This window comes from Danio rerio, chromosome 12 (genome assembly GCF_049306965.1).
Source record: "Danio rerio strain Tuebingen ecotype United States chromosome 12, GRCz12tu, whole genome shotgun sequence".
NCBI lineage: Eukaryota > Metazoa > Chordata > Actinopteri > Cypriniformes > Danionidae > Danio > Danio rerio.
The window spans coordinates 49,476,063-49,502,500 of NC_133187.1; the positions used below are offsets into that span (position 1 = coordinate 49,476,063).

General features: G+C 40.3%; 1 protein-coding gene across 6 annotated transcripts in view; it reads left to right on the top strand.

The window, feature by feature from the left end:
- Positions 1-26,438, top strand: part of ryr2a (ryanodine receptor 2a (cardiac)) — a 276,684-nt gene that overhangs the window by 234,025 nt on the left and 16,221 nt on the right. For all 6 annotated transcript variants that reach the window (XM_073918938.1, XM_073918939.1, XM_073918940.1 and 3 more), the window contains 11 exons: positions 968-2,274; positions 2,354-2,427; positions 6,563-6,695; positions 6,808-6,894; positions 9,580-9,804; positions 15,304-15,434; positions 19,029-19,071; positions 19,191-19,324; positions 19,796-19,856; positions 19,933-20,079; positions 23,051-23,185. In XM_073918938.1, the coding sequence (XP_073775039.1) occupies positions 968-2,274; positions 2,354-2,427; positions 6,563-6,695; positions 6,808-6,894; positions 9,580-9,804; positions 15,304-15,434; positions 19,029-19,071; positions 19,191-19,324; positions 19,796-19,856; positions 19,933-20,079; positions 23,051-23,185 (2,477 nt within the window). The remainder of the gene's footprint in view (positions 1-967; positions 2,275-2,353; positions 2,428-6,562; positions 6,696-6,807; positions 6,895-9,579; positions 9,805-15,303; positions 15,435-19,028; positions 19,072-19,190; positions 19,325-19,795; positions 19,857-19,932; positions 20,080-23,050; positions 23,186-26,438) is intronic.

Below are 26,438 nucleotides of genomic sequence, written 5' to 3' on the forward strand. Positions count from 1 at the left end.
TTAATCACAGAATCAATCGATTTTTTTTTGAATAAGTGTCAAAGAAATAGATTTAAAACCCAGGGTATGAAATTAGTGGGGAAAAAAGCTTAAAATTAGCCACTTATTCCCTACAACAGTGTTTCCCAACCCTGTTCCATGAGGCACACAAACAGTACATATTTTACATGTCTCCCTTATCTGACCTATTCATTTGTGGTTTTGGAGTCTCTTCTAATGCTCTGTTGAGTTGATTCAGTTGTGTTTGATTAGGGAGAGCTTGAAATATGTACTGTTGGTGTGCCTTCAGGAACAGGGTTGGGAAACACTACCCTATAATTAAAGCTTCAACAGTTCACTTAGCTGATGATTGATTATGAAGCGTGTTTGGCGTGCTGTCTCGGGAGAGAGATCTGAGCTCATAAGATCCTCAAGCCCGGGGCTCCCTCATGTTGCAGGGCGAGAGGGGAGTTTGAGCTCAGGTAGATCTGGAGAACTCCCCTGCTGTAGTAGCTAATGAACAGATAGTGATCGCTCTTAAGAGATAACTACTTACTTGGAGCATGTCTATGGTGCTGATTTGGATTAGTCAATTAACTTACGTTGTAAGTTTTTGGATGGTGGGAGGAAACCGGGGAACACGGGGAGAACGTGTAACGTCCGCAAGGAAATGGCTGGCTTGGTAAGGACTAGAACCAGTGAAGTTCTTGCTGTGAGGCAACAGGGCTAACCACTGAGCCACCGTGCCACCCATATAGGAAAGGAGGAGGAGTAAGGGTGGAAGGGGGGATTCTTCAAAACGAAGATGGCTGTGATACGGAACTTAAGGTATTTATAGTGACTTAGGAATCGTCTGATTGGTCCTCTTGAAATTAGTTTATAAGTAAAGTTCACTAACAGATGCTAATGCTGTCGTAATTAACGTGTAACACACATAAATCTGTTCAAATTAGTTTTTTCATCATGAATAATCCTCTCTTTAATTCAGGAAATGTTGTGAATGGCACTATTGGCAAGCAGATGGTGGACATGTTAGTGGAGTCCTCGAATAACGTGGAGATGATCCTGAAGTTCTTTGACATGTTCCTCAAACTAAAAGACCTGACGTCGTCGGACGCCTTCAAAGAGTACGACCCCGATGGCAAAGGCGTCATTTCCAAACGAGATTTCCACAAGGCAATGGAGAGCCATAAGCACTACACCCAATCCGAGACGGAGTTCCTGCTCTCCTGTGCGGAAACAGATGAGAATGAGCTCTTAGACTACGAAGAGTTCGTCGAACGATTTCACGAACCGGCGAAGGATATCGGTTTTAACGTGGCTGTTCTTCTAACCAATCTCTCAGAGCACATGCCGCATGATTCTCGCCTCCAGACGTTCCTGGAGTTGGCGGAGAGCGTGCTGAATTATTTCCAGCCCTATCTAGGGCGCATCGAGATCATGGGCAGCGCCAAGAGAATCGAGCGAGTGTACTTCGAGATTAGCGAATCCAGTCGCACACAATGGGAAAAACCACAAGTCAAAGAGTCTAAGCGACAGTTCATCTTTGATGTGGTCAATGAAGGCGGTGAAAAGGAAAAAATGGAGCTCTTCGTGAACTTCTGTGAAGACACCATCTTTGAGATGCAGTTAGCAGCGCGGATGTCTGACGCCGGTGAACGATCCGCTAGCAAAGAGGACAGCGAGAGGGAGAAACCTGAAGAGGAGACTCCAGAAATGGGCTTCTTCTCCATCACCACTGTGAGAACGGCTCTGTTTGCGCTACGTTACAATGTGATGCTGTTAATGAAAGTGCTGTCCATGAAAAGTCTGAAGAAACAAGTGAAGAAGGCCAAGAAGATGACTGTGAAGGACATGGTGACCACTCTGGTGTCCTTCTACTGGAGTGTCCTACTCGGCCTGCTGCACTTTGCATTCAGTGTTGCGCGAGGGTTTTTCAGGATTATATACAACAGCTTTCTTGGAGGGAGTCTTGTAGAGGGAGCAAAGACCATGAAGGTGTCGGAGCTCCTGGCCAACATGCCTGACCCGACACAAGATGAGGTGAGAGGAGAGATGGAAGATGGCGAGAAGAAACCTGTGGATAAAACCTCACCTGAGGAAGACCTGGCCGACCTGACTGTAGCCACCGATGAAACAGATCTGCTGTCTGATATCTTTGGTCTGGATCTGAAGAGAGAAGGAGGACAGTATAAGCTGATGCCGCACAATCCCAACGCCAGCCTGACGGATCTGCTCAACACACCCGTCCCTCCGCCACCCACACCCTCACCTGAACTCCGCAGACGACACCATGTAAGGGATTTGATGATGTTATTAAGTAATATTGTATCGGGAAGTACGGTTTTAACACCAGTGTTGTTGGTTCTGTCAGACGAAGGGCTCTTCCTCTTCAACGGACAACAATGATGCTGCAGAGGAGACCAAATCAGTGCCTGAGAAAGCCGAGTAAGTCTTGATGATGTTATCATGTCATATCAAACTTGTCTCCACAGCTCTAATCTAAGTGTGTACTACTGACCTATATGTTTTATAAACCCACAGCATTAATATTGCTGCACTCTAAAAATATGGGGTTATTTTAGGCATTTGGGTGATTTTTGGGGGTTGTTTTCAGAGTCTTGGGTAGTTTCAATCCAGCTCTTTGGGTCAAATCAACTCACAGCAGGGGCTGACTGGGATACCACATATTGTGTACTAATTTGTTTAAATGCACTGAAAATAGTGTAACATAAACTTAGATTCCTTGCGTTTGCAGATGATTAAAATGAGATTCATGCCCATAGCAGCCCTTAATCAGCCTTTCTGAAATAATTTCTTACTACCTTTTGTACACCTGTAATCAAAGCTGCACACCCCCCACCGTACTTCAGGGATGCCGAGTCAAAACCACACAATTGCTGGGTCATCTTTCGCAGGCATTTTTAGATTAAATTAACTTATTATTTAAAGGGTCACGAAACACCAGAGCACATGTGTTGAGCTGTTGACAGTGGTATATGTGTCCCACACTGCTAAAAACACTATTAGGAAACCTATATTTCACTAAAAAGTGTAAATTGGTTGTTTTTGCGTTATTTCAAGCAAGTTCGTACTTCCGGTTTACAACGAATTTTTGAAGCTGCGTCACGGTCATGAGATAATAGCGTGTATTCCAGCGTGCAGACTGGACGTCTGTGCCAGAGTGAGTCTTATTACATCTTACAGTGTGCTGCATTAATGCATGAGTAAAGCTTGGTGCAAACCAATCAGCGCGCTCTATTGTGCAGCTTCATTAATATTCATTACTGTCACAGTGTTTAGACGACAGAGACGCCGCGTTGTGTTGGCAAAACAAGCGTGAAGTGTTGCTTTTATAGTTTGCTGCAGTGAAGTTTTGTTTTCATTTTCTCTCTGTGAGAGCTCAGCTGGAGTCACGTGTGGATTAACAGTGTACGCGACGCTCGACAACAATAACTTACGTGTCTAAGGAGGATTATTGTTTACCTGAGAGCTGTTCTCATCTGCAAACGCTGAGATCCGGATTCGCTTGTAGTCTCCTCTTAATAAAGACGCGGCTCTAGTTGCTGGTGATTGTCCTGTCTCTACAGATTTGGTAAGTGAGCGACCAGTGCTCTTTGTTTAATCAGTTTGTTCGTATCGAACTAAGTTAACTATTGCACCGAGTGTAAACATGTTAGCACCACAACCAAACTTTAACCTCGTGTAGGATTTTCACCACATTTTGTGACCGGAATAACACACGCGGCTTTCTGACACTACCTGCTGTGTGGATCTAAGTTTCCGGGAAATGCGGAGGGTTTTTTTCTCTCATTCGCCGTGCGGTATCAAACATTGCATGAAAAATACACGCTTAGAGCAGATCCTCGAATCAAATATCTCGTTTGTCGCGAGGGGCATGAATGAATTCCCTGAATGAAAGAGCCAAACTGCAGTTAAAGTCCAACATTTAATAATTTGGCAAATAATTCGACTACAGATGTCCATGTAAACACAGTCACTTTCTCCCCTCTGTGTGTATGTGTGAAACTCAGCGGGTGCCCAAATAGACACTTCCACACCCTCCCTCTTTAGTTCCTCTGATACTCCCCCCAAACAGAGCTGGACACGCCCACTTTTCTGACTTTTTCCACAGTAGAGGTGTAAAAACACCCTGCTGAAACGAGGGGGTTTCATGGCCCTTTAAGTAAAAATAACCAATTATTGGGTAGAAAACCCCAAATTATAGGGTTAAAAATAAAAACCCAATTACTTGGTTTAATTTAACCCCTGATGTGTTCTGTCCCATATTTACCCAGCAGCAGGGTTAAAAAGAACCCAATTTGGGTAGTTTCTTATGGAAGGTAAATCCTGCCAATTTTAAATCATAAACGTCCAAAACTGAAATGAAAAAGTGTCAATAAAAGGAAAGCTTAAATTTTATGTTTTCAATTGAATTGTGTCACTATTATAGCGTGAACATTAATAACACGCTTTGTAAAAATTGTGTTTGCATTTTATTTTTCAGGTTGGCTTTTTATTTTAATATTGGCAGTCTTGACGTGGAAATGCAGTGGAAATGAAATGTTAAATTGGCAACTTCATTTTAATTATCAATTTGACAGGGACGATGTGTTGTCAAAGTAAAAATTAAAATTAAAATGAAATAATTTCAATTCGTTTTCAATTTTGGCAGATATTTTGCGAACAGTGTTTTAAAATGAAATTGTTAATCTGATTTTCATTTTCATTTCCAATGTTTATTTGATTGATTTAAAATTGGCAGGATTTACCTTCCATAGTTTCTAACCCTGTGTTTTTTACAGTGTGTAAGCATTAAATAGGGAGATAGAATTTACACATAAAATTCAATCACAGTGCTTTAAAAGTGATCACTCTAACACTAACAAACATTTCACTTGCACTTAACCATGTAGGTCTCCATAGTAAAATTCTCAAGTTTTGCAGCTTACAACCACACTCTTACTAGGATTATATGAAATGTCACGTTCAAGACCATACTCAGAGCACATGTCTAAAAACAAGACAATATTTTGTTGCTTGTCTAGTAAATGCTTCTTAATTTAAGAACTTTTAGATATTTGGATTAGAAACAAGACAAAAATTGAAGTAAGAAAAGCTTTTTTTGCAGTGTGCTGGTAGCACTTTTAACTTAGCTTAGCATAGATCATTGAATCGGATTAGACCATTAGCATCTCCCTCAAAAAATGACCAAAGAGTTTTAATAATTTTCCTATTTAAATTGGGACTCTTCTGGCGTAGTCTCGACTGTAAGATTTAAAATTACATGAGGAGGAATAAAGTATGAGATCATTTTCATTTTTGGATGAACCATCCCTTTAGGGATTTGCTGGTACATTCATTCGTTCATTCATTTTCCTTCAGCTTATTTATCAGAGGTCGCCACAGCGGAATGAACCGCCTACTTATCCAACATATGTTTTATACAGCGGATGGCCTACCAGCAGCAACCTACAGTAGTACTGGGAAAAAACCTATGCACACTTATTTACATACACTCATACACTATGGCCAATTTAGCCTACCCAATTCCCCTATAGTGGATGTGTTTGGACTGTGAAGGAAACCGGAGCACCCGGAGGAAACCCACACCAACACAGGGCCACTGATTTGAGTGTTATCACTCGATTGAATGGGCCTTATCGTTGGTTATCAGCTGATAGATATGGGCCAGAAGGGCCCTTCTGTGACTACTAGTAGCCTCAAAAGGCTGTGATCATCCATCCACATAGTTTATCAGCATTACTATTAGAGAAAACTCCACATCCAGATCTGTTTTTACATTACTTTGTTGTTTAGGGTTGGGGTAGGAGTAGACATAAGAAATACAATTCATTCATTCATTTTCTTTTCGGCTTATTCCCTTTATTAATCAGGGATCGTCACTGTGGAATGAACCGCCAACTTATCTAGCATATGTTTTACACAGCGGATGGCCTTCCAGCTGCAAGTCATCACTGGGAAACACCCATACACACTCATTCACTAGGGACAATTTTAGCATACCCAATTCACCTATACTCATGTCTTTGGACTTGTGGGGGAAACCAGAGCACCTGGAGGAAACCTACGCGAACTGGAGAGAACATGCAAACTCCACACAGAAACATCAACTGACCCAGCAGAGGCTCGAACCAGTGACCTTCTTAATGTGAGGCGATTGTGCCACCCACTGCGCCACCGTACAAAAATACAATTAATGTGAAATTTAATAAATGATCTAAATAATTCTCGTTAACATCCGACTGCAGCTGTATGTGATCTATAGGTGATTAACCATGCGGATGGATGATAACAGCCTTCTGAGCCTACTACTGGCTCATATTTATCCGCTGATATCCACTGATAACACCCATTCAATCAAGTGATAACATTTGAATCTGCTGCACGAGGAGAGCATGCAAACTCCACACAGAAATGCCAACTGACCCAGCCAGAACTCGAATCAGCGACCTTCTTGCTGTGAGGGGACAGTGGTAACTTGTTGTTTGAAAGAAAAAGAAAAACAACAGATGTTGTGATTATCATATTTTCATGAGTTTTTATTTATGCTCCTTTGTAGAGGTGAAAATGTAGAGAAAGCACAGAAGAAGAAGGAGGAAGCGGTGAAGCGGAAGGTCAGACAGCACTACGAGCCGGATCTACAGGAGTCGGCCTTCTGGAAGAAGATCATCGCTTACCAACGCAAGCTGCTGGTGAGAGCTGCCACATCTTGTGTTTATGCCTCATAATGTCCTGCTGTGTGCACGAAATCAGACGCTTCATAGAGCCACGTCTGACACTGTGTCTCTCTCTCTTCTCCTGCAGAACTATTTTGCACGAAATTTCTACAACATGAGAATGTTGGCGTTGTTTGTGGCCTTCGCGATTAATTTCATTCTGCTGTTTTACAAGGTAAGTCACGCTTTAGTGTTTCGTTATGACATGACTTAAGAGATACTTCAACCCAAAATGAAAACTCTGCCATCATTTCTCACCCTTCACTTGTTTAAAACCTGTTTGAGTTTCTGTTTTCTGTTGAACGCAAATGAAGATACTGTTGAAAGCAGAAGTTTACACACACTATAAAAAGGCACATAACCATTTAAAAAGAGTCAGATGTTAATGTGACTAAACTTTTCCTCTTTTAGGTAAGTTAGGAGGATCACATTAGTTTCTGTTCTGATTAACAGCAGAATAATGAGAGAGATATTGATTGAGAAATTGTTATAACTCTTCTTGAAAGTCAAGTTTACACACAATAAGATTATTCTGCCTCTGGAAAAGCTCTGATGATGATGTCAAGGTTTTGGAAGTTTCTGATTGGCTAATTGACAACATTTGAGTTAATGTGAGGCACAACTGTAGAATAGTGTTGAAGGAAAAGCTCAAACACACTGCTTCCTTGTGTGACAACATGGAGAATCAACAAGCCAGAATCAACAACAAAGCCAGATTACAATTAGCTAAATCACACTGGGGAAAGACTCATGTTTGGAAACATGTCCTGTGCTCTGATGGAGCTAAGATTGAAATGTTTGGCCTGAATGAGCAGTGTTACATTATGAGGACAAAGGGGAAAGCGCACAAGCCTAGAACACCATCCCAACTGTGAAGTATGGGGGCGGCAGCATCATGTTGTGGGGCTGTTTTGCTGCAGGAGGGACTGGTCCACTTGACAGCATAGATGGCATCATGAAGAAAGAACATTATGGAGAAATACTGAAGCAACATCTCAAGAAATCAGCCAGGAGATTACAACTTGGCCACAAATGGCTCTTCCAACAGACCATGACCCTAAGCACACAGCCAAATTAGTGAAAATGTGCTTTAAGGACAACAGAGTGAATGTTTTGGAGTGGCCATCATAAAGCCCTGATCTCAATCCTGTAGAAAATCTGTGGGCAGAGTTGAAAAAGCTTGTGCGAGCGAGAAAAATCTGACTCAGTTACAGCAATTCTGTCAGGAGGAATGGGCCAAAATTCCTGCAAACTATTGAGAGAAGCTTGTGGAAGGAGACCCAAAACATTTGACCAAAGTTATACAGTTTAAAAGCAAAGCTGAAAAATACCAAGGAAATGTGTGTAAACTTTTGACTGTCTAGAAATTAATACAAAATTCTCCATACAAAAATAATACAAAAATAGTAAACGTTTAATATGATTTACCATTAGACATTTAAAAAAAATTGGTTATGTTCCTTTTTTTTAGAGTGTATGTAAGCGTCCGGTTTCAACTGTATTTTGAGGAATGCTTGTTGTGTGCACCCATTGACATCCTTAGTAAGTCCTAGTAGTCCCAGTAACCAGCATTCTTCTATATCTAATTTACTTCTATATCTTATCTTATTTTTGTGTTCCATGGAAGAAACTCATAAAGGTTTAAAGCCACATGGAGAATAAATGATGAGGTCATTTCTATTGTTGGGTGAACTGACCCTTTAGTGTTTACTTAAGAAACTTAATTTACTTATTTATTCTTGGTGGAATATTTAAGCACACCCTCTGATTTACCACAATATCACTTAACATTGTAATTAAAAGTAATAAAACACTCACGTCTCAGAAATCCTTTTGAATTCATAAGATGATGAATCAAAGTGTTTCCCTTGTTGTGTATTTTATGCATCATATGGTCAAACAACCTTCTGGTCAAAGGAGGGCAATGCCAAATTAAATGCATAAGCTGAAAATAAACAGATAGGTATTTTTTATTTGTGTAGATGCAAATGTATTTATTGTTATACGCTCACCGGCCACTTTATTAGGTACACCTTACTATTTGAAACAGGTTGGACCACTTTTGCCTTCAGAACTGCCTTAATCCTTCATGGCAGAGATTCAACAAGCTACTGGAAATAATCCTCAGAGATTTTGCCCCATATTGACATGATAGCATCACACAGTTGCTAATCTCCCGTTCCACCACATCCAAAAGCTGCTCTATTGGATTGAGATCTGGTGACTGTGGAGGCCATCTGAGTACTGTGAACTCATTGTGATGTTCAAGAAACCAGTCTGAGATGATTCACAGTTTATGGCGTATTATTCTGCTGGAAGTAGCCATCAGAAGATGGAGAAACTGTGGTCATAAAGAGATGGACATGGTCAATTATACTCGGGTAGGCTGTGGTGTTGACACGATGCTCAATTGGTACTAATAGGCTCAAAGTGTGCCAAAAAAATTATACCTTTACACCACCACCACCACTGGATGTTTTCTCTGCTTCTGACCATTCTTTATTAAACCATAGAGATGGTTGTGCATGAAAATCCTAGTAGATCAGCAGTTTCTGAAATACTCAGACCAGCCTGTCTGGCACCAACAACCATGCCACGTTCAAAGTCACTTAAATCCCCTTTCTTCCCCATTCTGATGCTCGCTTTGAACTGCAGCAGATCATCTTGACCATGTCTACATGCCTAAATGGATTGAGCTGCTGCCATTTGATTGGCTGATTAGAAATTCACATTAACGAGCAGTTGGACAGGTGTACCTAATAAAGTGGCCGGTGAGTGTGTATATATTTATAGTCATCTCCGGCAGCCCAACACAGTTCTGGTTAATGCTGACGGTCAATGTTTGTTTGTGTGTGTGCAGGTATCCACATCCTCTGCCGTGACGGAGGGGAAGGAGGTGTTATTCAGCGCGTCCTCAGACACCAGCGTGCAGTGGGATCCTCTGAGCGGCTCCAGCTCTCGGCCCGTCACTGTTCACTTTGTGCTGGAGGAGAGCAGCGGCTACATGGAGCCCACGCTGAGGATCCTTGCCATCCTGCACACCGTCATCTCCTTCTTCTGCATCATCGGCTACTACTGCTTAAAGGTCTGTCAGATCCCTGCTTCGCTGCCGTCAGAAATCTTCATTCCGTGAGAGTAAACCTACTCTGACCGTATTTCAGTTTGCAAAAAAAGGACCAGAGGGAAGGTGGTGATTGGCAAATGCGTTCACAACCATGACACTGGTCCTGAACTTTTAATGACACCCTTTCCAACATTTGGCTCGCAACAATAGAATAATAACGGTTACAATTAATATTGAGCAGCCTTAACTACTATGAACTTGAATTAAAAAATAAATACAATGGACTCACTGTGTTCATAATGTATTGCAGAACACTTCTGGTGGTCTTGAGGTGGGATACGGGTAGGATTGGGGGCAGGTTTGGTGGTAATACGTCATCAGAATATTTGTTAGTGCTTTTCTGGATGTCTCCTGAAGGCTGATGATTTGATTGTGCTGTTCGACAGATGCGAGCAGAAGCGCTGCCCTCTATTATTCACACAAGACACATTTCAGCTCAACTGGATCCTCATAATGAAAGCAAGACATCAAGTTTCATTTATTCTAATCAAATCCAGTTATTGAAACAATAAACCTGGCAGATTTACATAAAAGATGAAATGCCCGGCAGTGTCGGTCGTGAGGGCTTTCAATAAATGCTCCAGTTATTGTTTATAAGGTGCTGTTGGTAGGAACGGAATATAAAATAATCTGAGTATATATACATACATATATATATATATATATATATATATATATATATATATATATATATATATATATATATATATATATATATACAGGGCTTTACATTAACACCCGCCAAATGCGGGTAGATTTCAGCTTTGGCGGGTTAGACAGACAATCCCACTAGCCACTTTGGCTGGTTGAAAATAAATTTCCGTAAAGCAGGCTTCGACAATATAAGGATGACCCAAAATGCGTGCAAATCTGATCTTAGAGTTGAGAAGTAAAATAATTGTGTTCATGCAAGCAGAAGAAAACAAGTGAATACCGAATGAGAGGATGATGATCACTCACGCTAACCGCTGATTTGATGCGCGCGACTGCTTAACGAGTGCGCTCCCGAATCTTGAAGCAACTGTGTCTGGAACAGGTTCTGGAAACGCAACTGTCATCGGTTCTCTTTCAAATAAACTAGACAAAAAGTGATGAACATGCACCCGCAGCACCGGTTGCTTTCACTTTGAACAGATTATTGAATGGCCTAAAGTTAACCCTGTGCATGTGATCATCCTTTCATTATCACACACGATATTATTCACCTGCTTTTACTTGCTTACGGTTTTATTTGCTTTTATTTTTGTTAAAATGGTTTAATTATTATCATTTTTTTACAACATTGCTTCAATGGGAGATGAACTCTCCATTTATGTGCAGTTAACTGGTGATTCAAGAGATCTTTAGCCATGACAGATTACTGTGCATATTTTTGATACATGACAATAGATATTTTTTAAAAGTCAATTGCTTTTCTTTTTTTTTAAGAAATGTTTTGTTAAATAAAAAGTTTAGTAAACAGTTATATTTAGCTTGTTTTGACACATTAAAAATTTGTGGCTATAAGAAATAATTATTGTTTCGTGTGGTGATAGAGAGAAATTTGGTAAATCGTTAATTTTTAGCTCTAAAAAAAGTCATGTAAAATAAAAACTAATTGCAATAAAACACCCATTTATAATGACCCATTTGCTCATGCTCATTGAGCAAGCTCATACTCGACACACAAAAAGTGAAATGAATGAGGAGGCATGTGGACATAACACATAATTTAAATCAAGTCATTTTAGCATGTCAACGTCAAATTTATGCATATAAAATATATTTTCCCAACAACAAAATTGTGGCTAGTGAAAATGCAGAGTGGCTAGTAACATTGGAAAACTACTTGCCACAGTGGCCGGTAATTAAGAAAGTTAATGTAAAGCCCTGTATATATATATATTAGGGGTGTAACGATACACTCAGCTCACGATACGATGTGTATCACGGTATAATGTTCACGATTCGATATGTATCATGATATTTGGAATAAAAATTGAAAAATAAACTGAAATGCTAATTTTACCAAGTAAACCATTTTTTATGTATTTCTTATGTTTCAACTTGTTAAACTGAACCTTCTTTAAGAAAATAAATTAAACAGGCCTGTTTCTGGAAAATAAAACAATTTAAAAACTTCTTAAAAATATTATTGAAATGACAGAGACAAAATTAAGGAACAATTTAAGTAAAGGTGCAAAAAAAAAAAAAAAAGCTTTCTATTCAATTGAATTTAACAGTAAGAGCTTAAGGCTTTGCTTGGTCACTTGCGTTTTTTGTGTGTGCAAAAAAAAATCCACATTTCCAGGTATTTAATTCATATTTAATTAAATTCATTTAGAGATATCTCTAATTACAATTGTGACTAGTCAAAACTCATTTAGAGATATCTGCAAATATTTTTCAATGGAAGTCAATGGAGGAATATGACTAGTCATAATATATTTGCAGATATCTCCAATCTGATTTCTTACTAGTGCAATTGTAATTGCAGATATCTCTAATTGTCATTCTGACTAGTCGAATTATAATTATGACTAGTCAAAATATAATTAGAGATATCTCTAAATATATTTATGGATAGTCAGAACAAAGGTTTAAATGCTAAAACGGCTTGCCATACGCGCGCCTCTATCAGTCCGCCCTCTGTAGTAACAGCTCACGGTCAGCTCACGTCATGTGTGATTTTGCGGCGGGAACATTATATGAAGACAGAATGATATTTAGGGTGAATTGTACCTTATAAATACAGCATGTGACTCTCTCAACACCATTAGGAGGTATCCCTGTCGCTGTGCAAAGTATGAAAATCACTGTGAAGACTTCAAAACTTAGGATGTTTGACCCAGTATGCGTGTCAAAAGCGGACGAGTCTAAAGCAATGACTGTACAACCGAAATGTTGCCAGACGTCTGATTTTGAGAAGATGGGCCATCCTCTATTTCAGCTCCACTCATCTTGGTCTGCTAACATTACTGCTGCTGCAATCTGAACTCACGTGCGACAGCAGGTGGAACGTAGCTCACGTGCAAACAGCTCAACTAATAAGAGAAAACGGACGTCATATCGTAATGAAATCGTCATAACGCCACGATGCATATTGTGACATTTTTGCATCGCAATAAATCGTAAAACGATATATATAACTACAAAAAAGTGTCTCTGTGTGTATGTCTGTCTGTCTTTGTGTATGTGTGTATTCTTGTGTGTGTATGTCTATCTATATGGGCCCTATTATACTGTACACCCGGTGCAATAAGGCACAAGACGTGTTTGGAGCTATTTGTTGCTATTTTAAGATCAGCGCAACTAATTTTCCCGTTTTGCGCCACATTGTTTAAATAACACATCCATTTCCACCACTTTGTGGACTTATGTGTGTTCTGGTTTATAAAGGAGGTGTGTTAGTGCTCATTGATCATGGATCTCTAAAGTCCAGCAGAGCACATTAGTTATGCGCCTATGCAGGTCCAAACACTTACACACTGCTGAATACACACAGGATGAACAGCAACACACAAACATCTTTACAGATGAAAACAATTAAAGGATTAAAATATTACAGAATTGATGATTTTCTACATCAATATAAACACCACTGCCTCTATGCCTTCTTCACCTCCATGCCTTTATTATATGCAGATTTATATTTTCCTTAAAAAAACACGTTTAGATTTGTCCATCTGTGGGGTTTCGGAGACGTCTGTATCACCATATGGGGATAAGAACAGGAGGTGTGTTTAGATATAAGTTTTCTGACCACACTTCATTATTATTGTTCATTTATTCCTTTGCTGGAGATTAGAACTGAATTTAGAAATAGTTTTGACACAAATCTTTGCACTTAACATATTTTTAAATATGTGGGCTTATGGATGTGTTGAGTGGAGTGAGTTTCCACCGTTTACTCACTCCACCAAAGTAAAGGAGTAAAGAGAAAGTAAAGAGGCTGAATGGAGGAGGCTCGTTCTTTATCCTCGCGCTGCAGATGCTCTGTTTAACTGTGTTCTCGCTAGTGAAGCGTTCCGTTTTTCCTCTTACAAAGTCCGCCGCATGTAAATAGCAAATGCACCATGGCACGACGCAACTGACTCTTGAAGGGAATGGGAGATGAGACTCTGATTAGTTTTATGCACGTCAGGCTCAAAACACATCCAGAACTCATTAAGAGAATAAGCTCAACCCTGTTAAACCATCCTGTTATCCATCCTTAAAATAGCTAAAGTGGATTCAGACGTGCTTTTAATGCTTTTGCTCCATGCGCTTTAGACTTTGCGCTTACATCGTTAAAATAGAGCCGTGTGTGTGGGTCTGTCTGTGTTTGTTAATGTGTATCTGTCTGTGTCATGAGCAAACAAATTGGATTGATTAACATTTTAAGGAATAAAAATAAACAAATAGAAAGAAAGAGAGGGAAAAAGCAGTGGTGCAGTAGGTAGTGCTGTCGCCTCACAGCAAGAAGGTCGCTGGGTCGCTGGTTCGAACCTCGGCTCAGTTGGCCTTTCTGTGTGGAGTTTGCATGTTCTCCCTGCCTTCGTGTGGGTTTCCTCCGGGTGCTCCGGTTTTCCCCACAGCCCAAAGACATGCAACAATGTGAGTGTGGATGTTTCCCAGAGATGGGTTGCAGCTGGAAGGGCATCCGCTGTGTAAAAACTTGCTGGATAAGTTGGCGGTTCATTCCGCTGTGGCGACCCCGGATTAATAAAGGGACTAAGCCGACAAGAAAATGAATGAATGAAAATGACAATAAAAATAAAGAAATGTGGATTCAATTAGTAAAACTGAAAGGAACACCGTAATGGACCTTAATCCCACCCTGTCTCCCAGAAAACCACCCATACCTGGCCATTATACACACCCCGCTTACGTGTATATGTTCGTTATTTATTAGTTACAAATATATGTTTGGGGTGGCACAGTGGCTCAGTGGTTAGCACTGTGGCCTCACAGCAAGAAGGTCTGGCTCGCAAGGTTCAGTATTGGTTGAGCTACGCATCGATGAATTTGCTCTTCAGTGTTTGAACTCTCAGTAATGATTAAATCACACTGAACTGAGCTAAACTGAACTGAACTTAAACACTAAAAACTGAACTACACTGTTCCAGTTACTATGACCATTTATGTGAAGCTGCTTTGACACAATCTACAATGTAAAAGCGATATACAAATAAAGCTGAATTGAATTGAATTGAAGGTCGCTGGTTCGAGTCCCAGCTTCATTTCTGTGTGGAGTTTGCATGTTCTCCACGTGTTATTATGCGTTTCATCTGGGAACTCCAATTTCCCTTGCAGTCCAAACACATGTGCTATAGGGAAATTGGGTAAGCTAAATAGTCCTTAGTGTGTGTGTGTGTGAGTGTTGGAAGGGCATCCACCTTGGCGATTCATTCCACTGTGTCAACCCCTGATAAATTAGAGACTAAGCTGTGATGCATTAAAAAGTGAGTGATGGCGCTTTCCACTGTGTTTCTCCTCAAGGTTCCTCTGGTGATTTTCAAGCGTGAGAAGGAAGTGGCCAGGAAGCTGGAGTTTGACGGCCTGTACATCACTGAACAGCCGTCAGAAGATGATATTAAAGGCCAGTGGGACCGACTGGTCATCAACACACAGTGAGTGACAGACGGGGTTCATGGGTAATGGGGTTATTCTTGAGCAGGAACGCTGCGCTAATAATAAGGTGACCCGGTGAAGAATGCTGATGGTGGTCGACTGAGCAAAAAATACTGCATCATTTGACAGAATTACAGATGAGTGAAGTGTGTTGAACTGGACTCACACTGTGCTGCACAACTGCTTCACTCCCATTATAATCAGTGACATGATGATCTGCTCTGGAGGCTCCTGTTGTGGGTTTCTGATGTGTTTCTACAGTCACTTCCTTTTGCTTTTTTCTTCTGAAATGAACATTTTAATATCATTTGATTCATCTTTGTGTATTTTTTCTGGGCAAAAGGAGTTGATGGACATTTGGCTTGTGTTATTTAGGTTATCAGTTCTCACATGCATCATTTAAAGCAATATTTTTAGTGCTGACAAATGATTAATTATGATTAATCACATCTCAATAAAAGTTTGTATTTTGTATATAAAGTTGAAGTCATAATTAATAGCCCTCCTGTTAAATTTGAATTCCTCTATATTTTAAACTAAATTTCTGTGTTACAGAGCAGATTTTTCCAACACATTTCTAAACATATAGTTTTAATAACTCATTTCAAATAACTGATTTCTTTTCTTTTTGTCATGATGACAGTAAATAATATTAGACTAGATATTCTTCAAGACACTAGTGTTCAGCTTAAAGTCACATTTAAAGGCTTTACTAGGGTAATTAGGGTAAAGTTAGGGTAATTAAGCAAGTCATTGTATAACAGTGGTTTGTTCTGGAGACAATCCAAAACTAATATTGCTTAAGGCGACTAACAATATTGACCTTGAAATGGCTTTAAAACAATTAAAAACTGCTTTTATTCTAGCCGAAATTAAACAAATAAGTTTTTCTCCAGAAGAAAAATATTATAGGACATACTGTAAAAATGTATAAGCTGCATTAAAAAAAATTATGTTAATTATGTAAATATAAACTTCTATTTTGGATGCAATTAATCATGATTAATCATTTGACATTATACAAGTTAATACCATCAAATCTGCGTTTTAAAACCGGATCCATCTCTTTATTTGCGTATAATATAAACTAAATGGAGGTTTGCAAAATTGTGACCGATGATGCTGAATATGATTCCAATAAATATAAAAATGTGCATTCAAAGTTAAAATCTTGAATTTAATATAACTATAAAAAACAGTAATATTAAGATGTACTAAGTATTAAGACATTTTTAATCAAGAGATAATTTTTTTTATCTAATCTCTAATATTAGAATATTGTCATTTGTTCTCTTAATCTTCACATATTTCCCTGAAACTTTAACACTTGAAATATTTTATTTAAATGTGCTGTATGTAAGTTTCTGACTCTTCTAAAGCATAAAAACACCATAATATGTTTGCAGATGTTTCAGAAACGTGCTCAGTGAACATTCTTGTTTATCTGAGAAACAATGCTGAAGTCAGATATTCTGTTCTGGAAATGTGTGTTACGTGCTGGAACGGCTGTCTTCGTTTTAGTCTCTTTAACCCGCCCAATGACAGTTTAGCCAATTATATTTCCGCACCCCAGGTTGCCTTGGTGGAAAACAGCATATTTCATTAATTCAGTCTTGAATGCTCGCAAAGCGTGCTTCTGTGACTGAAATGTGACCTCTGGTGGACAATAGCATACTCCGAAAGCAAAACATTAAGTTCCACTTGTTCCATATTAATTAGTAAATAATATAAATATTACAAATGTAGACATTAGCTAGGCAGGTTACATTGTTACCCCATATCGTAACAACACACTATGTGACGAGATATGCAGTGATCGGCAATTTGGCTGTTTACACCAATGACTGTAAAAAATATGGACGACGCGACAGCCCCTTTTCCCATTGAACGCCTTGAGGGCAAAACGCCTGCTTGACGGGCACAAACTGTCGCAAAAGACTGCTGAAATTGGAGCCTTGACATGCGCAGAAGGACTGTCTGATGGAGCCAGAGGAGGAGCCGCGAAAATGAGCGGAGTCGAGCTTCCAACCAAACGCTTTATGTAAAATCAACCACGCCCCCCGAACTGCTCAGCATGCGTTTGCTGTCATATCAACACAAATGGATGTAATAACGTTAACAAATATGAGGGTTTTATATATTCAATCGCGCCAGCTCCAGGCCGCAGCGCATAACCTACTTGCGGCGTCGCGGGCTGATTCCGGCTCGCATGCGGCAGCGCCGGCTCGCTCGGCCGCCGCATCTGGCTCGATTGACTTGGGCTGGAATCGGGCAGTGAGTCCAGGCATCCGGAGTAGGTCCAGCAGAGGTAGTCAGTCTGAGCTCTGAGTGGTAAGTCTCCGGCAGGCGAGAATCTAGCCGGAACTGGCCCGAGTGTATTTTGCTATCTGGGTGGTTAGGCGTGTATCAGCAAACTAATAAAGCCCGAAAAAAGCCCTGACCTTAGCGAATAAACAGTGTTCCACCAGGATCATGTATGTCAGAAACTGTAGATTACTGCTGAACTCATTTTGTCATGGTAAAATAACAGAGAAATCGAATAATAACATTTCAGTCTCCTGCCGAAGCTCAGACGCGCTGCTTTGAGAAACTGTCAATCACAGCTGTCAATCACGATGACACGCCCAGCATTAAATTACTGCTAAAAACAAACTGTTCACAAAAATGAAGATCTGCACCTATTTCAGCACAATAACCAGTGCCTTAATCCACCAGAACCATCTTTCGGGACATTTTATTGCAAGTGTAATACATTTTTTTATTTGGGCTCAAGTCTCCTTCATTAACATGGAGGAGGCGGGCTTTATGACTTGTACTGCAGCCAGCCCCCAGGGGGCGATCTAACGGCCGAGACCTTCACTCAAACGCAGGCTTGCGGCACACTTGGTTTACACTAGACGAAACAAGACAGAAATTTAAATACAACCATTCAGAAGCACAGAAGGCCATGAAATGCTAAGGTTTATAGTGTATTGAATACATAATAAACCTCTTTAACATTATTAAATGTAGATGTTGAATCACTGATATGTGTTGGCTTTAAGTCACAATCGCTTATAAACGTTTTATTTTCAGATCTGAGGTAAACTACCTGCTGCTGCTTTCAGTATTATGGCAAAAAAATGTGATGTAAAATGGCATTCAAACTCACAATATTAGCATATAACACTGAATAAAGCACATGAGGTGTACCTGAGCTGACCACAATTTACAGTGTAGTTCAGCTGCAAGGAATAAAATATCAATTTCAGGTGATGGTTTGGTCGAAAACTTCTTTTAATATGGGAAATATTCCTTCTGTTGCGTGCCATTGCTTTTATTTGGCACACGATTTAAATCAGTCTTTGCTCAGTCAAGCTCGCTCCTGTTGGAATTCATCTGGCAATCTGCGCTTGCATTTGTTTTTATCCAGGAGTGCAATACCTAGTTCAACCACTAGGTGTCAAACTTACGTCCTGCACCTTTAATAAAACATATATTTTAAGTGTTAAAGCTTGATGGCTAGATTTTGTTATGTCAATGCATGATATAAATCTACCTTTTTGTGATTTGTGAGTGTTCCTTCAATCTAAAGAACTCCTCTTTTCTCTCAGGTCCTTTCCAAACAATTACTGGGATAAATTTGTGAAGCGGAAGGTGAGTTTGGAGACATTTACACTGATGAAGATGAACTGCTCTGAAGAAAACCATCTGAACGCTTACTGTACATGTGTGTATGTGTGTGTGTGTGTGTGTGTGTGTGTGTGTGTGTGTAGGTGATGGATAAGTATGGAGAGTTTTATGGACATGATCGGATCAGCGAGCTGCTTGGGATGGATAAAGCGGCGCTGGACTTCAGTGATGCACACGAGAAGAAGAAGCCAAAGAGAGACAGTTCACTGGCCGCAGTGTGAGTGTGTGTTCGGCTTTTCTAACTTGACTTATGGACCCTTTTCACAAGCCGGTTATAATGCGTTTAACGGTCATCATCCTTAAACGTTTTTAATATTTAGATTTTTTTAAAAGCGTATAAATATTTGTGTATGTATTATAGCATCTTTGCCGCAAATTACAAAAAACCTATGAGCGCTTGTGTGAGGTGTGTGTAATGCAGTGTGTATGGAGGCTGGACAGTAAATCTGACGTTATTCTGGCTGCCGTTATCAGTCTCACACTATTGTTTTCCTCCTTCTGGAAGTCTTGATGACACCATGGTTGAGTTTCTCTTTGATTATTTCAGCTAATAGGATTGTAAATAAATGATCTGTTGAACTCTCCCTTTCACGGCACTCTGAGTTTATCAATGACAGCTGCTGCTGCTGAGACACCTGTACATGTGAATCTGGATTGACTCTCTGAGTGTTTCTGCTCTTGTTTTCAGACTGAACTCTGTCGATGTGAAGTATCAGATCTGGAAGCTCGGCGTGGTCTTCACAGATAACGTCAGTAATGCTCCTCATCTCAGTGTGGACTCAGTGCTGGTGTTGTGTGGTTTAATGTGTGTGTTTGTGTGTGCAGTCGTTCCTGTATCTGGCCTGGTACATGAGCATGTCCATCCTCGGACACTACAACAACTTCTTCTTCGCTGCTCATCTGCTGGACATTGCCATGGGCTTCAAGACCCTCAGGACCATCCTATCCTCCGTCACACACAACGGCAAACAGGTCTGTCTGTCCTATCCATCCATTCATTCATCCATCCATCCATCCATCCATCCATCCATCCATCCATCCATCCATCCGTCTGTCCATCCGTCTGTCTGTTTGTCTGTCTGTCTGTCTGTCTGTCTGTCTGTCTGTCTGTCAGTTTATCTATCCATCCATCCATCCATCCATCCGTCCGTCCGTCTGTCTGTCTGTATATCCATCCATCCATCCATCCATTCATCCATCCATCTATCTTTCTATCTATCCATCAACCCATCCAACCATCCATCCATCTGTCTGTCTGTCTGTCTGTCTGTCTGTCTGTCTGTCTGTCTGTTTATCTATCCATCCGTCCGTCCGTCCGTCCATCTGTCTGTCTGTCTGTATATCCATCTATCCATTCATCCATCCATCTTTCTATCTATCCATCAACCCATCCATCCATACATACATCCATCCGTCTGTCTGTCTGTCTGTCTGTCTGTCTGTCTGTCTGTCGGTTTATCTATCCATCCGTCCGTTCGTCCGTCCATCTGTCTGTCTGTCTGTATATCCATCTATCCATCCATCCATCCATCTATTTATCAATCTATCCATCAACCCATCCATCCATCCATCCATCCATCTATTTATCAATCTATCCATCTATCTTTCTATCCATCCATCCATCCATCTGTCCATCCATCCATCCATCCATCCATCCATTCATCCATCCATCCATCAACCCATCCATCCATCCATCAACCCATCCATCCATCCATCCATCCATCCATCCATCCATCCATCTATTTATCAATCTATCCATCTATCTTTCTATCTATCCATCAACCCATCCATCCATCCATCCATATATGCATTCATCCATCTATTTATCAATCAATCAATCAATCCATCCATCCATCCATTTATCTATCTATCTGTCCATTCATGCCTCTATCTATCTATCTTTTATCCATCTATCCATCCATCCATCCATCCATCCGTTTTCAGTCTATCTATCTATCTATCTATCTATCTATCTATCTATCTATCTATCTATCTATCTATCTATCTATCTATCTATCTATCTATCTATCCATCCATCCATCCATCCATCCATCCATCCATCCATTTGTCTGTCTATCTGTCTATATCCATCAATCCATCCATCCATCCATCCATCTTATCTATCCATCACCCCATCCATACATCCATCTATTTATCAATCTATCCATCTATCTTTCTATCCATCCATCCATCCGTCTGTCCATCCATCCATCCATTCATCCATCCATCCATCAACCCATCCATCCATCCATCCATCCATCTTTCTATCTATCCATCAACCCATCCATCCATCCATCCATCCATCAACCCATCCATCCATCCATCCATCCATCCATCTTTCTATCTATCCATCAACCCATCCATCCATCCATCAACCCACCCATCCATCCATCAACCCATCCATCCATCCATCCATCCATATATGCATCCATCCATCTATTTATCAATCAATCCATCCATCCATCCATCCATCCATCCATTTATCTACCTATCTGTCCATTCATCCCTCTATCTATCTATCTTTCTATCCATCCATCCATCCATCCATCCATCCGTTTTTCAGTCTATCTATCTATCTATCTATCTATCTATCTATCTATCTATCTATCTATCTATCTATCTATCTATCTATCTATCTATCTATCTATCTATCTATCTATCTATCTATCTATCTATCTATCTATCCATCCATCCATCCATCCATCCGTTTGTCTGTCTATCTATCTATATCCATCAATCCATCCATCCATCTATCTTTCTATCCATCCATCTATCTTCTTTCTCTTTTGTTTGTTCATGCATTTTTCATTTATTCTTTCTTTCCGCTCTTCCCTTTCTATTTTCTCTTTCTATCTTTTGTTCATTTTTTTGTTCTCTGTTGTTTGTCCTGTCCATCTGTCTGTCGTTCTATCTTTCTTACTATAGTTCTGTCTGTCTGTTATTCTGTCAGTCTGTCTGTCTGTCTGTCTGTCTGTCTGTCTGTCTGTCTGTCTGTACATCGCTCCGTCTATCGCTTGTCTGTCTGTCTGTCTTTCTCCTGCTCTATTGTTCTATTATTCTTTCATTCTGTCTATAATTGTTTATCGCTCCGTCTGTCTGTCTGTTTATTGTTCTATTGTTATGTCATTTTTATTCATGTCTGATTGTCAGATGTTTTTGAATAGAGATTTTACCATCTTGATGATCTTTTTAATAACGTTCGCTTTTGTAATAATCTCTGTGTACACATCAGAGACACATAGAGCTTTATTAAAATTGTTAATATAGTGCAAATAAGAAATAACACCTCGCAAAATAAACACAGTAATTAAAATAGTTCTGCTGTGTCTGACACCCGAGGCTCACCATTGGAGACGCTCAGATGATGATTATTTATTATTCCAGACAGACATTCACAAACCCAAATGACCTCAGTGCTGTTACAGGGTGTCCTTAAAAAGTCTTAAAATGTCTTGAAAATATTCACTTGTAGGTCTTTAATCGTTTTAAACAGCTCTTACATTTTATATGTCCATGTAAAGCTACCCAATCAGCCATGCACTTAATACTGTTTTTTCTCTAGTGAAGCGTTCAGTTTTTACACTTACAAAGTCGTCATGTAAATAGCAAATGCACCATGGAGCGACACAACTGACTCTTAAAGGGAATGTGAGATGAGACTCTGATTGGTTTATTCTCAAAACACACCTATAACTCATTAAGAGAATAAGCTCAACCCTGTTAGACCATGCGCCACTGCGCAAAGCAGATTTTTCCGTCCTTAAAATAGCAAAAGTGGGTTCAGACACGCCCTTAGTGCTGTTGTGCCCTGCCATTTGGACTTTGTGCATGGATCGTCAAAATAGAGGCCAACGTCTTCAATTTAACCTGAAACCTGCAGAAAGCCTGTGTTAACCAATGTGTGTGTGTGTTTGTGTGTGTGTTTATGTGTGTATGTGTGTAGCTGGTCTTGACGGTGGGTCTGCTGGCGGTTGTGGTCTATCTCTACACTGTAGTGGCTTTTAACTTCTTCCGCAAGTTCTACAATAAGAGTGAAGATGGAGAATCGCCAGACATGAAGTGTGACGACATGCTAACGGTGAGTTAACAGCTAACACCACACAGACTAGCATCTAAATACATGACGGATGTGTTTTTGTACATGATGCGATTGATTTCTGTTAAATAATGATTAATATTGTTTATCGGAGCTTTATTCCCAGCTCTTTTGAATATAGACACTGTAAAAGTAGTGTGCAGCTGTGGTTGCTAATATTCATTCATTTATTTTATTTTCGGTTTAGTCCCTTTGTTACAACGAATTCCTTGATGATTTCTCTGTCCCCAGCAGGTAATGTTTTTAGACGCAGGACACTTACTCGAATTTCCATCCATTTTTATTCTTGCTTCCAAAACATGTTCTAAAACAGGGGTCTCAATCTCGCGGCCCGCGGGCCATTTGCGGCCCTCAGTGCAATATTTTGTGGCCCGCGCCGACCGCTGTACTCTGACAGAATCAGCGGAGCGGGGAGAGAGAGCGCTCCCCGCTCCGCTGATTCTATCCGTACACAGCGCGCTTGTCACTCAATGCGCGTTGTCGCGCGCGTTCTGATCAGCTGTGTTGTCGCGCGCGTACTCTAGAGCGGTGTTATCGCGCGCCTACTGAAGGGCGGGACCGAGGGTGTGTCGCGTTGCGGGGGCACTTTTGATCATTTTGGAAGGGCACTTGAGCCCTATGTGTGCACGTGCCTGCCCTGCATCTTATATATATATATTATCAGCCTGATCTCACGAGAAAACGTAAGTATTTTACGTTTTGCCAGTTTAGTGGCTAATTCGTACGAATTCGTACGAGTTCAGTTGTACGAAATGGTACGATTTTTAAAAGGAGGCGTGGCACCTGACCCCACCCCTAACCCCAACCGTCATTGGGGGATAAGCAAATCGTACTAAATTGTACGAATTAGATTGTACGAATTTATACGAATTAGCCACTAAAAGAAAAAGTTACGAATTGCCGTGAGATTGTGTTGATATTATAGGTAGATACAGACTGGTACAGACTGATGTGACTGGAGTGGGGTGGGGGTGTTTTATTTATACATATATACGCCTTTTTTAGGTGAGGGAATGGAAGTTTTGAGCGAGTTCCCCCACTTTTTTCCCTAGGACTTCAATAAGTCAAAGTACAGGTCTAGACTTAATGATGATCATCTTCAAGCCATACTAAGGGTCTCAACTGCGTCCGCTCTAAAGCCAAATGTGGTTTAGATTTGTGAGAAGAAGCGCTGTCAAGTCTCTGGCAGCAAGAAGTAGGCAAAAGATGCCATGTTCAGAAGAACTGTTCATAATCTTCACTCAATGTTCTATTAATGTTCAGGACACTTCATGTTCAGAAGAAATAATTAAAACTGTTAATAATGACATTTGAGGACTTTTTTTTGTGGAATCCCTTATGCGGCCCAGCCTCACCCAGACTTTGCCTCCTGCGGCCCCCAGGTAAATTGAGTTTGAGACCCCTGCTCTAAAACAAACAACTTACAATAATTTATCAATGTCTTCCAAGGGAGCGTTTGAAAACTGTAGCTGCGTCCCAAATCGCATACTTATGCACTATTCTACGCCATTTTGTAGTTTAAATAGTGCAAGTAGTGTGTTCACACTGAAAACTCTAATAATAGTAAGTGCACTTTAATTACCCGGATGATGCACTCATTCAGCCGCTAAAATGAAGTGTGTAATGATGGACACTTCACACACTCAACGACCGCAGGTTTGCTTACGTAGCGGAAGAGGCGGAGCTATCGGACGCACATGTTGAATAACTTTATTTATTTTGGATGGCGAAAGCAAAATTCTCTTATGAGAGTGATTATAGCGCCTCCCGATGGTGAATGCGGTTATACTCACGGCAGGTATTATTTAATAATTCGGTCGTTTATTTCACTGATTTGGCAACCGTCAAACGTCATCAGGGAAACGGTTTGAATTTCCGCTTAGTTAAAAAAACATTAGTGTGCCATTTGGGACGCCACTACATACATACACTATCCTGTTGAGTGTGTAAGTGCATAAGTACATAGTGCATGAGTGCATAGTGTATAATGTGCCATTTGGGACGCAGTATGTGTTTCCACCCACTGGCACGCTTCTTGCTGATTAGGTTCAGCTGATATTGCCTCTTCTACAGTGCAGTGACCAGTATGCCCCATAGGTGGCAGCACAACAGCTGGCAAAAAGCAGGCCAAAGATAATACAAGATAAAATAAATTAAATACATTACTATCTTTCTAATTCAGGGCTCCGACACCCTTTATTAATCAAAGTCGCCACAGCGGAATGAACCGCCAACTATTCCAGCATATGTTTTGCTTAGCGGATGCTCTTCCAGTTGCACTGGAAATCACCCATACACACTCATTTACACACATGCACAACTTACCGATTTAGCTTATTCAATTCCCCTGTCGCGCATGTGTTTGCACTGTGGGAGAAACCGAAGCACGCACGCCAACACAGCGTATTTTTGTCAGTGTATTGGAGGGATTGTTTGAAAGGTGCACACGAGCACTTCATGATGGTCAGATCACAGGACTCAACCTCTGCCCTCTGATATTTAGCGTCGGGGTGGCAGGGCTGTGGTTTGTGGTCCGTGTTGCCCTTTTAATTGCTTGCGTGAGGTTTAATGCGCTCTTCGGATGGGAACATCGCTGCGGCCATTCTTCATTTCTGACGTTAGTGCTGTTGCTAAGCATAAACGACCGGACGCTCATTAGCATTAGCAATCGACTAGAACAGCAGACTAATTAACTAAGTAAACAAACAGAGGGAGAGAGAGAGAGAGAGAGAAATGTTTTCACCATGCAACAATCTGCCAATAACAACAACAGTAATAATAATAATGAATTGGTTATTCATATTCTTAGTTTATTGCCTTATTATTAATGCCAAAGCTACAAAAACAGCAACTAATAGCATTAATACTCATCTGTGTGTGCTTTTTTGTTTATTTTAAAATGTAATTATCATATCAATAATGATTATTTAATTTTGTCATTGATTTCTTTCATGTCAAATTGAAGTGGAATGATCATTTCCCGAAATGCTTGTGTGTTTTAATTGTGATGCCATCAGGTGTATGTGGATGCAGTGTCAGTGAGGTCTGTGCATATGTGTGTGTGCATGTGTATGAGTATGTGTGCGAGTGTGTGTATATGTGTATGAGTATGTGTGCGAGTATGTGTGTGTATGCGCGTATATATGTGTGTGTATATGTGTGTTTGTGCATATGTGTGAGTGTGTGTGTATGAGTATGTGTGCAAGTATGCGTGTGTGCATATCTGCGTGTGAGA